Source organism: Rhipicephalus microplus, chromosome 3 (assembly GCF_043290135.1).
Source record: "Rhipicephalus microplus isolate Deutch F79 chromosome 3, USDA_Rmic, whole genome shotgun sequence".
Lineage (NCBI taxonomy): Eukaryota > Metazoa > Arthropoda > Arachnida > Ixodida > Ixodidae > Rhipicephalus > Rhipicephalus microplus.
The window spans coordinates 93,530,347-93,542,919 of NC_134702.1; the positions used below are offsets into that span (position 1 = coordinate 93,530,347).

At 49.1% G+C, this 12,573-nt stretch overlaps 1 protein-coding gene across 7 annotated transcripts in view; it reads right to left on the reverse strand.

Annotated features, from left to right (window-relative positions):
* Positions 1-12,573, reverse strand: part of sti (citron rho-interacting kinase sticky) — a 135,938-nt gene that overhangs the window by 30,241 nt on the left and 93,124 nt on the right. For 5 of the 7 annotated variants that reach the window (XM_075889996.1, XM_075890000.1, XM_075890001.1 and 2 more), the window contains 3 exons: positions 9,878-10,192; positions 3,386-3,476; positions 2,990-3,073 (listed from right to left, as the gene is read on the reverse strand). In XM_075889996.1, coding sequence (XP_075746111.1) covers positions 2,990-3,073; positions 3,386-3,476; positions 9,878-10,192 — 490 coding nt within the window. The remainder of the gene's footprint in view (positions 1-2,989; positions 3,074-3,385; positions 3,477-9,877; positions 10,193-12,573) is intronic. The other 2 variants (XM_075889999.1, XM_075889997.1) reach the window with 2 other exon arrangements.

Genomic DNA, 12,573 nt, shown 5'->3' on the forward strand with positions numbered 1-12,573 from the left:
ATTGCCTGTCTCGCGCACCTGTTGAGTCTCCATCATCTGACCAAGAACAAGACATCCCATTACTAGGAGTTCTGAATGTGTCGGAGATAGCTTGTCTTCAGTGAATGAACCTGGAACTATGCCCGCTTATCCAATACTTGGAGAGTCACTAAATTAAGGTACCACGAGTTTTCGTCCGTGGATTGACATCCTATGTCCTCCGGAACGACGTCCTATACAAGTGCAACTTCCGAAACAGTGGTGAGACGTTTCTGCTTCATGCACCATCATCACTGCGAGCAGAAATCTTAGAAGCGTGTCATGACGACCCATCGGCTGGCCATATGGGCAGTAGTTGCACTTCGGCTAGAATTCGCCAGAAGTATTATTGGCCGAAATTAAGGGATTCGGTGCACCATTATGTTAAGTCATGCCGGGATTGCCATAAATGCAAAATACCACCATCGAAACCAGCGGGTCTGTTGCGACCAATAGAGCCACCAAAAGTGCCATTTCACCAAGTGCGAATGGATTTGCTTGGTCCATTTCCTCTCTCTTCATCAAGAAAGCACTGGATTGTTGTAGCAACAGACTACATGACTCGATATGCTAAGACATCACCTCTCGCAAAAGGAACGGCGAATGAAGTAGCCCAGTTTATCGTCACTCAGATTGTACTACGACATGGCGCACCGCAGGTTGTCATTACAGACAAAGGAACAGCATTTACTGCCCGTTTGACGCAGTCTGTTATGAAACTCACCCACACCGACCATAGAAGGACTACAGCATACCATTCACAAACAAACGGATTAACCGAAAGACTCAACAGAACTCTCGCCGACATGATCTCGATGTATGTGGACGTTGAGCACCAGACATGGGACACTATTTTGCCTTATGCTACATTTGTGTACAATACCGCTGTACAAGAAACGACACACTTCACACCATTTCAACTTGTTTATGGTCGGACGGTCACAACGATCTTAGACGTGATGTTACCTGTCAACGATTTGAATGAGAGTGACCCGCACATCAGTGACTACATAGAAAGGGCAGAAGAGGCACGGCAATTGGCAAGACATCGTATAATTTTGCAACAAGGCTCCGACGCAAGTCGCTATAATCTGAAGCTGAGTGACGTACAACCACAGAGACAAAGTGTGGGTGTGGACACCTGTAGGCGCACATGGCCTATCTGAAAAACTGATGCGACACTATTTCGGCCCTTACAAAGTACTTTGCCCGTTAGGCACGCTAAACTACGAAATAATTCCTGATGGGCAAGTGTGCTCAACCCAACGCAGGAATCGCCCAGAAATCGTACATGTAGTACGAATGAAACCGTACAACGAAAGGCACTGAACGAGACAACTAATAAATGTGCTCAAGCATCAGATAAATACTCCTTTACAAAACTGTTCGGCCTCAGCGTATGCATCGGGACGATGCGTTTCGGGAGGGGACTGATGCCACATGTTGTTAGGCACCTACCGAAGCCTTGCGCCACTTTCTGCTCTTATGAATTCTGCCATAACAACTGACAAGCCAAACACGCCAAGCTAAACACGCCATGCAACGCTGGCTGCACGTGTCACCACACCACGCGCTGGAAAAAGAAGGCTGGCAGTTTTTCAAAGGAGCGGCACGCGGCGAGACGCAAAAAGAAGAAGTTGACAAGGTTTTCACTAGCAAGCTCAGGACAACCTTTGTATATTTAGTTGACGGGCACAAGTTTGCCATAAACAAATAGTTGTTGTAGCTTCCGGCGCTGTATTTGTTTGTTACAATATCAAGGTTGTCTCCCGCAGTTACTTTGTTACATAGAGGTCGCAAATACATGTGCTCCGATGGAGCGACGGCGGTGAGAAAGACTTCGTTATATTGAGGAATTCGTTATAGGGAGGTTCTTTATAAGCAGGTATAACTGTATATATGAAAACTCAAGAAAAAAAAGCCGACCTCGCATGGTGCCCAGCTCAGTCACGATGCGCCGACGCGCGCTTATCCCCCACGCGTACTTTGTCCTGCGAATGAAGGGGGGTAGGGGTGGGCTATAGATGCTTGTGCGCGCATGCTTATCTTTCGGTGGGGAAAATCGTGGGCCTTTCACTTAGACTGGAACGATTGCGTTTAGTTACCGGGCGCACAAAGATCCCTCCGTTCGCTAGACAGGCGCCGTTTGCGAAAAAAGTGCGCTTTTCAAACACAGCGAAGTAACAACTAGGGCCCTTGTTACTTGTTATTTCGCACTCATACCTATACCTGTGATTACGCTTAGTGCGTCGTTATTGTTTAAACAGCGCACTACGTGTCGAGCGGTAAACGTTAGTTCGCTCTCGTCGTGTGTGTGTTTCGTGTGTCGTGTGTGTGAACAGCGTGCTGCACGTTTCGATCTTCTAGCCGTTCTCAGCGTTACATTCTAACTTGTTGCTAACGTATACATTGCTTCGCTCTTGCGGCAAAACTGACACTGTTTTGTTGTCGGGTTTGCCGTTGTGAACTTAGTTGGGACACCTGCTGCGCAGGGCGCATTGGGCCGGTATGCTAGCTACACGGCTGGTTACAAACAGCAAGCGTTCGAGCATTTGAAACGAGCGGCTGGACGACACTTCGGCGTTGATCTGTGCGCTTTCGTTACGAGAGCAAACAAAAAGAGCTTCAGGCTACAAAAAAGATTTGTCGCACGTGTCACGGGCCCAAACAAGCAAAGCAGTCACGCGAAATTTTCACTGTTGTAACTCCCATGACTTTTTATTCCCCGAGTAATGAACCCTCACCCCAAATTGGCGTGAACTTTTCTGAAAAAAAAAAAAAAAAGTGGGTTGATTACGCGAGTAAATACGGTACGCTCTGTACAATGCTCTAATGTCAAGATTTCTTAATTTCAGTGGTTCAACATGAAAGAGTGCCGAGGCCAGCATTCAAAATATGGGCAAGTGAAAAAAAAAATCAACAAAAAATTGCCTGTGGCAGCAAATGTGTGTCCTGTTTTTCATCTGCTCACCTCATAGGACAGTTCGTGGACGCAGTTCACATCTAGTACGTGCTGACCTGCGAGCCTGAGGACTGTGTCGCCAACATCGCATTTCTGGAATGTGACAAAAAGAAGACAACACTGTAACAGTGCCATGCTTTCCAGTAGAGACAGTTCACACCACTGCCAGGAGTGGCTCCACATGATTTCATCTGTCTGAAGCACTACAGAACACAGCTAAATCTACACTGCACTAGTACTGTCAAGTTGTATCCAGGTTACGATACAGCGTGCAGTGGCTAGGAATCTTAGATGCAACTATGTGCTCATCAGCATAATGAAGTATAGCAATGTATTTCTACAGTGTCACTACGGCTATATTTTCCTGATGCTTTTACAGAAAGTAGCTTATTCGCTCGAACTTACCGAAGGGTCAACATTGTGTCCAGCACACATCTCTAGGACAGACACCCACATTTGTTTTTCAGCAAATGTTGGCACCATGATGTATAGGCACCTACAGAAAAACAAAAAACAAAGAAAAGTTATGAACAGTAGTATAGCTAAACCTCGTTGTAACATATTGGTAAGATAGAAAATTCACTTCCCTGTACTATTGAATTTCGGAATTTTATGCATACCACAGTTGCCAATGGATACTTGTTTTCACATGGAAGATGTTATGTGCCACACGGAAGGTGCTACTTGGCTCACAGCCACCAGACTGTGAACAGCTCTATTATGGGAACCCGCACATGCTAAAACTGTGTCATAATTCTCCTGAGCTAAGTACCCTTAAGTACTTAGCTCTAAGGGTGACACGTTGTAGAGAGTACTAAGTACTCTCCACAACATGTCACCCTTTGAGCACATGATAGAAGGGCACTTTTTTATAGGCTCATTTTCTGTTACATAAAACAAAGGAATCCAGTAGACAATTAGGTAAAGAAAAGTGTAGAAGACATCATTGTTGCCTTTAAATGTAGTGTGACAATTAGGACATACATTGACGAGAAATATTTTTGTTGGTGCGATCTGAACCTTCGATCCTATCTGAATTGGTAGACCGCATTGGATGCATACTGTATTTACTCCCGTACTGAACGCACTTTTTTTCTCGAGAAATCGGAGAAATGTTGAGGGCGCGTTTATTATGCAGAGCAAATTTATTAAAACTTTTTCGGGATGAGCAATAAATGTGGTGATGCAAAAAAAAAGTTAGGTCGTTTACCCTTTCGCAATTGACATACGTGTATACTGTTTAGAAACAGCTTCTTTGTTACACTTCACTCATTTTCGGTAGTTAATGGCGCTATCTTCTGCAAAGTGTTCCCGCCCCACCCGCACATGCCATGAAGGCGTTTCGCAGCTATCTTTTCTCGCAATCCCTTAAACGCAATAGTGGCATCTGCTGAGGGGCGCCCAGAAGCGTGCACTATGATGCACTTTGCCATCTTTGCGGCAACCTCGCACGATGACCGCGCCGCCGCTGTTGAAATATTAGCAAGTAACCAACATTGCAAAAAGCTATCACCGAAACAACAAAACAAACCGCCGATAACAAGATTAACGACATAATACGACCGCCGCCTCGCTGTCCACATGAGAAGTTACAAAGTACGCGTAGATAACAAGCACGAAGAGCAAGTCGCAACTAAAGCAAGAATCGGGCGTGCTATCATGTTATGGAAATAGTCACAATCTTTTCTGGGTGACAAGCTATATTTTTTTTGATGACACAATAACAACTAATGGCTCTTCGCGACTGCCATGGCAACAGGAAATCCTGTTGTCGTCACTCAAAAGTTGCGTGCATGTGATTGGGCCTTAAAGTTTTATATTTGCCGGAAGCGATTGTCAGTAGGTACGGGCAGTTTCATGACCTTCGCACACTGTGTGCTTATCCACTGCGATGTCTCTACACTCGCATCCTTCGTGAACATTTCTGTGGTACGCAGATAATAAAAAAAGACAGGGGATATGCTATGCGCTGTGAGGGTGGCCGAGAGAGGGCGTTACGTGACGGCGTCATCATCATCGGGACTTGGCCGAGAGAGGGCATTACGTGACGGCGTCATTATCATGATAGGGACTGGAGTGGTGGGGGTTGTGTGGGCGGGGAAGGGGGAGTTCGGGCTGGTTGGGGAGAGTGGCAAGACGTAGCGGTGTGTGGGGTGCGATTCAGGGTTAGCGCGTGACAAGTGGGGGCTCGTCCGGGATGGCTTCAGGCCCGACAACAGCAGCGGACGACATGCCTAGGCTCCAAGGTCTCGTTGAGCTGTTGCTGGGCACCGACGGCTCTGCCATGGAGCGCGAACGAATCGCGGCGGTCGTGCGCGATCGAGTGATGGCGACGCCGCTGCCCACGGCTCCGCACGTGGGAGCATGGACTGGGATCGCTAACACTGGCGCGGTCCCTCGGGCCACCGACGACTCTGCGCCTCGGCTCGCCGCTGCGCACCTCCCCCGCTACTCCGGTGCTAGAGACTTGCAGTCGCCGGAGGAGTTTCTTGAACGTTTGGAAAACTTCTGCCTCGTGACGGAGGTCGCCGCCGATAAGCGACTGACACACGTGGTACCGGCCGCCCTCGAGGTTGGCGCGAAGTTGTGGTGGCGGTTCGTGCGCGGTTTCGACTCGTGGGAGCAATTCACTGCCGCCTTCCGCTCCGAGTTCTCGTCGATTGACGCGAAGCGTCGCCTGAAGGCGGAGCTCGAACAGCGCACGCAGCACCCGGAAGAAAATTTGAAAGAGTTTATATATGCGATCGCTTCGTTTTACGACCGCATCGGGGAAGAGGTCTCCGAAGCCGAGAAGGTGCAGCGCGTACTGAGGCAGATGCACCCTCAGTTGCAAGATTTGGTGGAGGGGCATGCCTACAACGACCTCGCCGAGTTGGTGAAGGCAGCCGACGGCCTAATGGAGCGGGCTTGGCGTCGCCTCCAGTACAGACCACCGCCACTTCCGAGCAACCAAGTAGCCAGAGATCTGGCGTTCCGCCCTAGCCAGGCCCCCGACCATCGCTCACTGCCGCAGCCGAACACTATGGCGACGGCGTCGTTCGCTTCGTTTGCTGCTGCCCCACCGGCACCGCCGACTTATCACTGGCCACTGCATCCAGCTGCGCTAGACCCGTCGTACTGCCGGGACCGACATTACTCGTGCGACACAGCGCCTCCGTTCTCACCCTACGAGCCGGGACCGATGCCGCGGCAGGAGCCCGCGAGCGGAGCAATGCGTGTGCAGTGCCATCGCTGTGGTGGATTCGGCCACATATCTCGTAACTGTGCCACGGGTCGACGAATGGGGCCACCCGTTTGCTTCCGGTGCCAGCGATCGGGTCACCTGCAAGCACAGTGCCTGGGAAACCAGTGGTGGTAGGTGCTGCCCCGGCGGGCACCTACGGCAGTGCGCACCAAATAGCGACCACAGCCGGTGGCAAAGAGCCCCTTATGGACGTCCGTATCGGGTCGTCGACGTTCAAGGCCCTGCTAGATACAGGCTCAAGTGTAAGCTTCTTCGGACCGCACGCCGCGGCGGCGGCCCAAGCTTCTGGATGCAAACCCAAGGCAGACGTACGCGTGCTGCGTTTGGCATCAGGCTGGTCGCAGTCAACCATGTCTCTGAAGTGCCAGATCGAGTGGGCTGCCGGTTGCCGCAGACAGCAGTTTTTGTGCGTTCCTGACCTGTGCCGTGACGTTGTCCTTGGTAGGGATTTTCTGACGGTGAGTGGCATCTCTCTGCACGTGTCACTTGGTGGGTGGACTGTCGGCACAGAACTACAAAGAATTGTGCCCTTTGTCAAGGCCGTTAAGGAACAGCCAGAGGCAGTGGATGATTTTGGAGACAGTCTGCGCTGAATTTTTGCTGAGGGCGATGCCAGTGTGTGTGCCAGTGTGCCGGAGGCGACTGCAGCCTGCAATGTGATCATTCCCGCCCACTCGTCGGACCTAGACCAATGCATGAAACACATTTTAGAAGAGTTTAGCGAAATCTTCACTACAACTCCGGGCTGCACAACCCTGGCAGAGCATCGCATAGACACGGGAGACAACCCACCTGTTCGATGCAAACTGCGACCAGTGAATGCCAAGAAGCAGGCCATCATGGACAACTGCATTCAAGACCTGCTGGCACAGAACCTCATCCGCCCTAGCCAAAGTCAGCATGCCAGTGCTCCAGTCCTGGTTGAGAAGAAGTCTGGTGGCTACCGCATGGCTGTGGATTACCGCCAGCTGAATGCACGCACTAAGGTGCTAGTCTACCCCATGCCGAGGACTGATTGGTTGCTGGCACAGCTGGGACAAGCCAGGTGGTTCTCAAGTTTTGATCTTTCACAGGGTTTTTTTCAAATCCCTGTTCAAGAGCAGGATATTCCAAAGACAGCGTTCATTTGCCATCGGGGAACCTTCGAGTTCATGAGAACGCCTTTTGGAGTTGCCGGAGGTCCTGCCACGTTTCAGACCCTGATGGACCGACTAGTGGAGGGAATTAATCACCAGTTTGCCATGGCGTTTCTCGATGATGTCCTGGTGTATTCGGAGACCCTAGAGGATCATCTTGAGCATGTTCGGGAGGTGTTGAAGCGGATAAGTTCAGCACAGCTGACCATTAACCCAGAGAAGGTGCACGTGTGCTGTCAATGCCTGAAGTTCCTTGGCCATGAAATATCGCCCGGGCAGTGTAGGCCGGACAAGGAAAAAGTGCGAGCGGTGCTGGACTATCCTCAACCAACACCAGGCCTCACCACGTGTAAAGCGTTGGGTTTTGCGGCTGCAAGGTTTCAACTGCAGGATCAAGCACAGGCGGGGTCTTGCAAATGTGCCAGCCGACGCCTTGAGCAGAGCTCCCCTTCAGCACCAGGAAGTTCCAAGCCCGAGTCTACACGAGATGCTGTTCCCTATGGCTGTTCCAGAGCCCAGCCCACAAATCAGCTTTGAGGCAGCTGCTGTAGCATCTGAAGTGGACGACACTACTGTCTTGAATGATGCAGGGCTCCTTGCCCAGGAACAAGAGCAGGACCCCATACTGTCAAAACTACAAACTGTGATGAAGGGAGGGAAGCGTCCGCCCGCTGACAGTGATAAACCTTTGATCAAAGACCTGGCGGAGACGACCGAGATGGAAGAGAGTGGGTTGATTGTACAGCACCGAGGGAACAGGAAAGTACCTTGGCTACCAAACCATCTCTGCAACTTGGTCCTGCGATTGTCCCATGACCACCCGATTAGCGGCCACTCCGGCTTTTTTAAGACCCTCAAACGCATTTCTCAGAATTTCGTGTGGCTGGGTATGCGCTCGGACATATCCAAGTATGTGCGATGCTGCCAGGCTTGTCAGCGCACCAAAGCCCACCGGCAGAAGCCAGAAGGGCTGATGAGCAGTCAATGGGCCACTGCCCCCATGGAACAGCTCAGCGTGGACATAAATGGGCCCTTGCCTATGACGCCTCGACGCCACAAGTACCTTCTCGTGGTGATTGACAAGTTCACCAAGTTCATTGAACTTTTTCCATTACGGGCAGCAAACAGCAAGAGTGTGGTGGCCTGCATGATCCAGGTTTTTTGCAGACATGGCACACCTGTCTCCATTTCAAGTGATAATGGAAAGCCGTTTGTAAGCAGGTTGTGGAAGGGCCTCCTTGAGCATTGGGGCATACAAGACCGACACACTGTTCCGTACCGCCCTGCCGGGCAAATGGTGGAGCGCCACAATGGCATTATCAAGCAGTGCCTTAGGGCTTATTGTTCCAACCACAAAGACTGGGACCAGCACATCCCTGAAATTGCCCTGGCCATGCGCACGGCTGAAAGCGTTGTCACAGGCTACACGCCTGCCTTCCTCTGTTATGGTCGGGAGCTGAGAACCCCATGGACACAGGCTGAGGCCAAAGACGACGCGGAGCCTCCTGCGACAGCATATCGTGCATTTGCTACTGAGGTCTCCAAGTGTCTGCAGGAGGTGCTTGACTTCTCCAGGACACACCAAAACCACATGTGGCACGCCCAGAAGACTCGCTACGACCAGCACAGGCGGCCACTGACAATACAGGAGGGTGATCTTGTTCCACTCGAAAGCCACTCCCTCAGCCATGCCACCAAGGGCTTCTCCTCGAAGCTTGCACCCCAGCGTTCCGGTCCCTTTCGGGCAGTGAGACGTGTAGGACAGAATGACTTTGTTCTGGTGGACCCCAAAACGGGTCGTCGCCACGGTGTGAGACACGCAGATCAGCTGACACTCTACCATGACGCTGCAGGCGATGTGTAGTGGTGGCTTCACATTTTGAGGGGGGGAGACCTGTGAGGGTGGCCGAGAGAGGGCGTTATGTGACGGCGTCATCATCATCATCGGGACTTGGCCGAGAGAGGGCATTACGTGACGGCGTCATCATCATGATAGGGACTGGAGTGGTGGGGGTTGCGTGGGCGGGGAAGGGGGAGTTTGGGCTGGTTGGGGAGAGTGGCAAGATGTAGCGGTGTGTGGGGTGCGATTTAGGGTTAGCGCGTGACAGCGCAGCTAGAAAGAAGAACAACACAGCGCGCGGAAGCAGGCGAAGGCAGCCAAGAGGGGGCTCGGCATGATACTAATAAAAACAAAAAACAAAACAATGATCCAAATGGCAAGGAGGCACCATGTGTCTGTTAGCGGGACTGCAGCGGATGAATGTAGGGGTGCGTTTATCATGCGAGTGCATTCATTACTCGAGTAAATACGGTAGTTCAAAGGTTATGGGTTCAGATCCCACTGAAAAATAAGGTTGTTTTTCATCCTCTTTAATCCATCTCAATTTACATCCTAATCACTGCACTACACCTAAAGATAACAATTATTGTCCCCTATGCATTCCTTGACCATATTATCGGCTGGATTCCTCTGGTTGCACTCGGAACACAGCAACAGATGTTGCCGAGCATACTAACTTGGGTGGCCAGCATGTGGTGTGTGGCTTAAGCTCCACCTTGAAAGTGAACGGGATGTCGGACCTGGCGGTGCCCATCAGCTCGGAGGCAGGCACGGCACTGCTCACCAGAACCTCACCATCCGACGGGGACATTTGCACCCGCTCGTGACACGCGGACTCAAGTCTCTCTCCGTAACGATCTTCTATGTCTGCCGCTCGGTCCGTGCTGTCACTAGCTGGCTTGGTGGGCTCGACTGCCTGGTCCAGCATGTACAGGATGCCACGGTAGAGCACCAGATAGCTCTTGTGCCAGGTCTGCTTGCCTCCACTGCTTCTGCATTCAGGTTCACAGCGAAGGAAGGGAGACATTGACGCTCGCTATTCATGTAAATGCGAAGGTAGCTTGATTTACTCGATTGTAGTGCGACTACAATTGCAACGCAAGGGGTGAATTTTTATTGCGCCCGAGGAAAAAAAGTCGTTATACTAGTATACGATTGTAATGCAACGTTGTTCGACTTTAGGTAGCAAAAATCAGGAAAAAAACTTGCGTTACGTTTGACTAAATATGGTAAATTATTTGGCTTTACTGACACTCAAAAACAATGCCTTAGCTATAACATAAATATTAAGAGGACTGCATATAAATCATTTGACTATTATTCATCTGCATATAAAGTTAAATTACTAAATGCAATCAAGAATTACTAGATGCTTTCTAGTGCCACTAATGTTGCCTAAGCTCTTCTGATTCAGTGAATGCAGCAAAATGTCTAAAAGTAAAGTCACTATGTGCAACCAAAGTCACTAACATAGCAACAACAGCGATCTGACGCAAACTCTAAATATAGATTATGAACGTACTTCACACAAATAGAAAGGACAAAAAATGAACAAAATGCCTGTTTTGACTAATTTTTCGCAAAAATTCAAGTTAGAATTCTCGAAAACCTCTCGGCATTGCTCTTCACAGATGAAAAGACATATTCAAAGTGTAAACACATTGAAAACTAGTTAATTAGGAGTTTACGGGACCAGAAGAAATGTCCAAATCAACTGAATGCTGAATTATCAAAAGTGCCAGGACAGCAATAAGCAAATGTCTGTTACATCGATACATTTTCATTTTCTCGATGAATACTTAAATACTGCACTTCTTATACATAAAAGCAATGCAAAAGCTACTATTTTCGTCACCCTGTGAATTCGTTCTGAATGCGATTATGGCACCATAGCGCACTGTTTATTTAGTCCAAAGTATCTTCTGCATCCCTCCCTTATTACATACTGCCGCCACCACCATCACTGCACGCACATGACACTAGTTCTTTTGTACGTAAAGTGGCTGGCAACTGATCGTTTGTTCGTCATGGTTTTGCAAACGAATTCTATGCCAGCAAACTGACCACGGCTAAAGGCTCTTCACTATCAAGAGCTTTTGCCACTCACTAAGTTACAATTCAGGTCTGTGAAAGGGTCGGGATACTCCTTTGCTACGTTTTACATGTGGGGCTCAAGGCGTATCAGTTGTTCAACTGAAAAAGTATTCCGACCGAAACCTTTCCGTTCCTTCAGCTGTTGATCACTTTGCACGTAAGATACCTTGAGCAATTTGTAACAGAAGTGTTGCATACATGCTTGCATTTTCCCATTTTCCATATGGGGACAACACGGGGAGTATAGTAAAACTCGTAGCTGGGCGAGTTGGTTCATAATTCTGGGTAAACTGGTGGGTGAAATGGGTAGTTGAAAGTTTGCAATTGTCCCTGTCTCTTCTTTTCTGTTGTCGTTTATCTGCATTAGCGCACATCAGTTTACCCAGACTGGGGAGTATAGCTGGCCAACAATGAAGTAGTCTATCCATGTGACGGTTCAGCAAGTAGTATTTAGCCCATTACTATCGGCTGTAGTGAAGGTTAACAATGCTGTTAACATCGTTATACTCTTAAACTGTACCATGATTTATAAACCCTTCCAGTATCAGTGATAAACCAGCAACCTCCCGCCAAGTCACTGATGTGCACATGGAAATCCCAGTCATGGCGGCTGCATTTTCGATGGAGGTGGAAATTCTTGAGGCCCATGTGCTTGCATTTTGGTGCACGTTGAAGGAACCCATAGTAACGAAATGTCCAGAGCCCTCCACTATGGAGTCCCCTCATAATCATATCATGGTTTTGGGACATTAAACCCAACCAATTGGTCATGTACACTCGGAAGCAGAAGTTCACAAGACATGAGGTACACTGCAAATGTGAATTTTTGCTCTGTTAGTGCATAACTCTTCTGATATCGCAGGTAGCTGTACAGGAACTACAACAGGCTGCAACATTCGATTGGAGGCTCTGTTCCCAGAAAAAAAACGGCAATAAATATTTTTTTTTAATGTTGTGTGTGTTTTGCTACAAGGCATGCCCAACCATTCTTCACTTTGATGAGTGCATTGAAACAAAGTTGGCAAGCCGTGAAGTGGTCTTGACATGCACTGTTCTCAAAGCACTTTTTTCTTTATCTGGGTTTGCTCAGTCTCGTTTACATTAGTGACTGCAGATAAACTTGCCACCAAGGGTAGTTTTTTGCTGCACAGAGGGTAGGCATCCGAAAATTGAAGCGTGATCCCCAGACTTTGTATACATGCTACGGTGGCGATTTTCCATTCAAATACAGTCGAACCTCTTTATAAGAGGCACTGATATAACAGACAAATGGGTATAA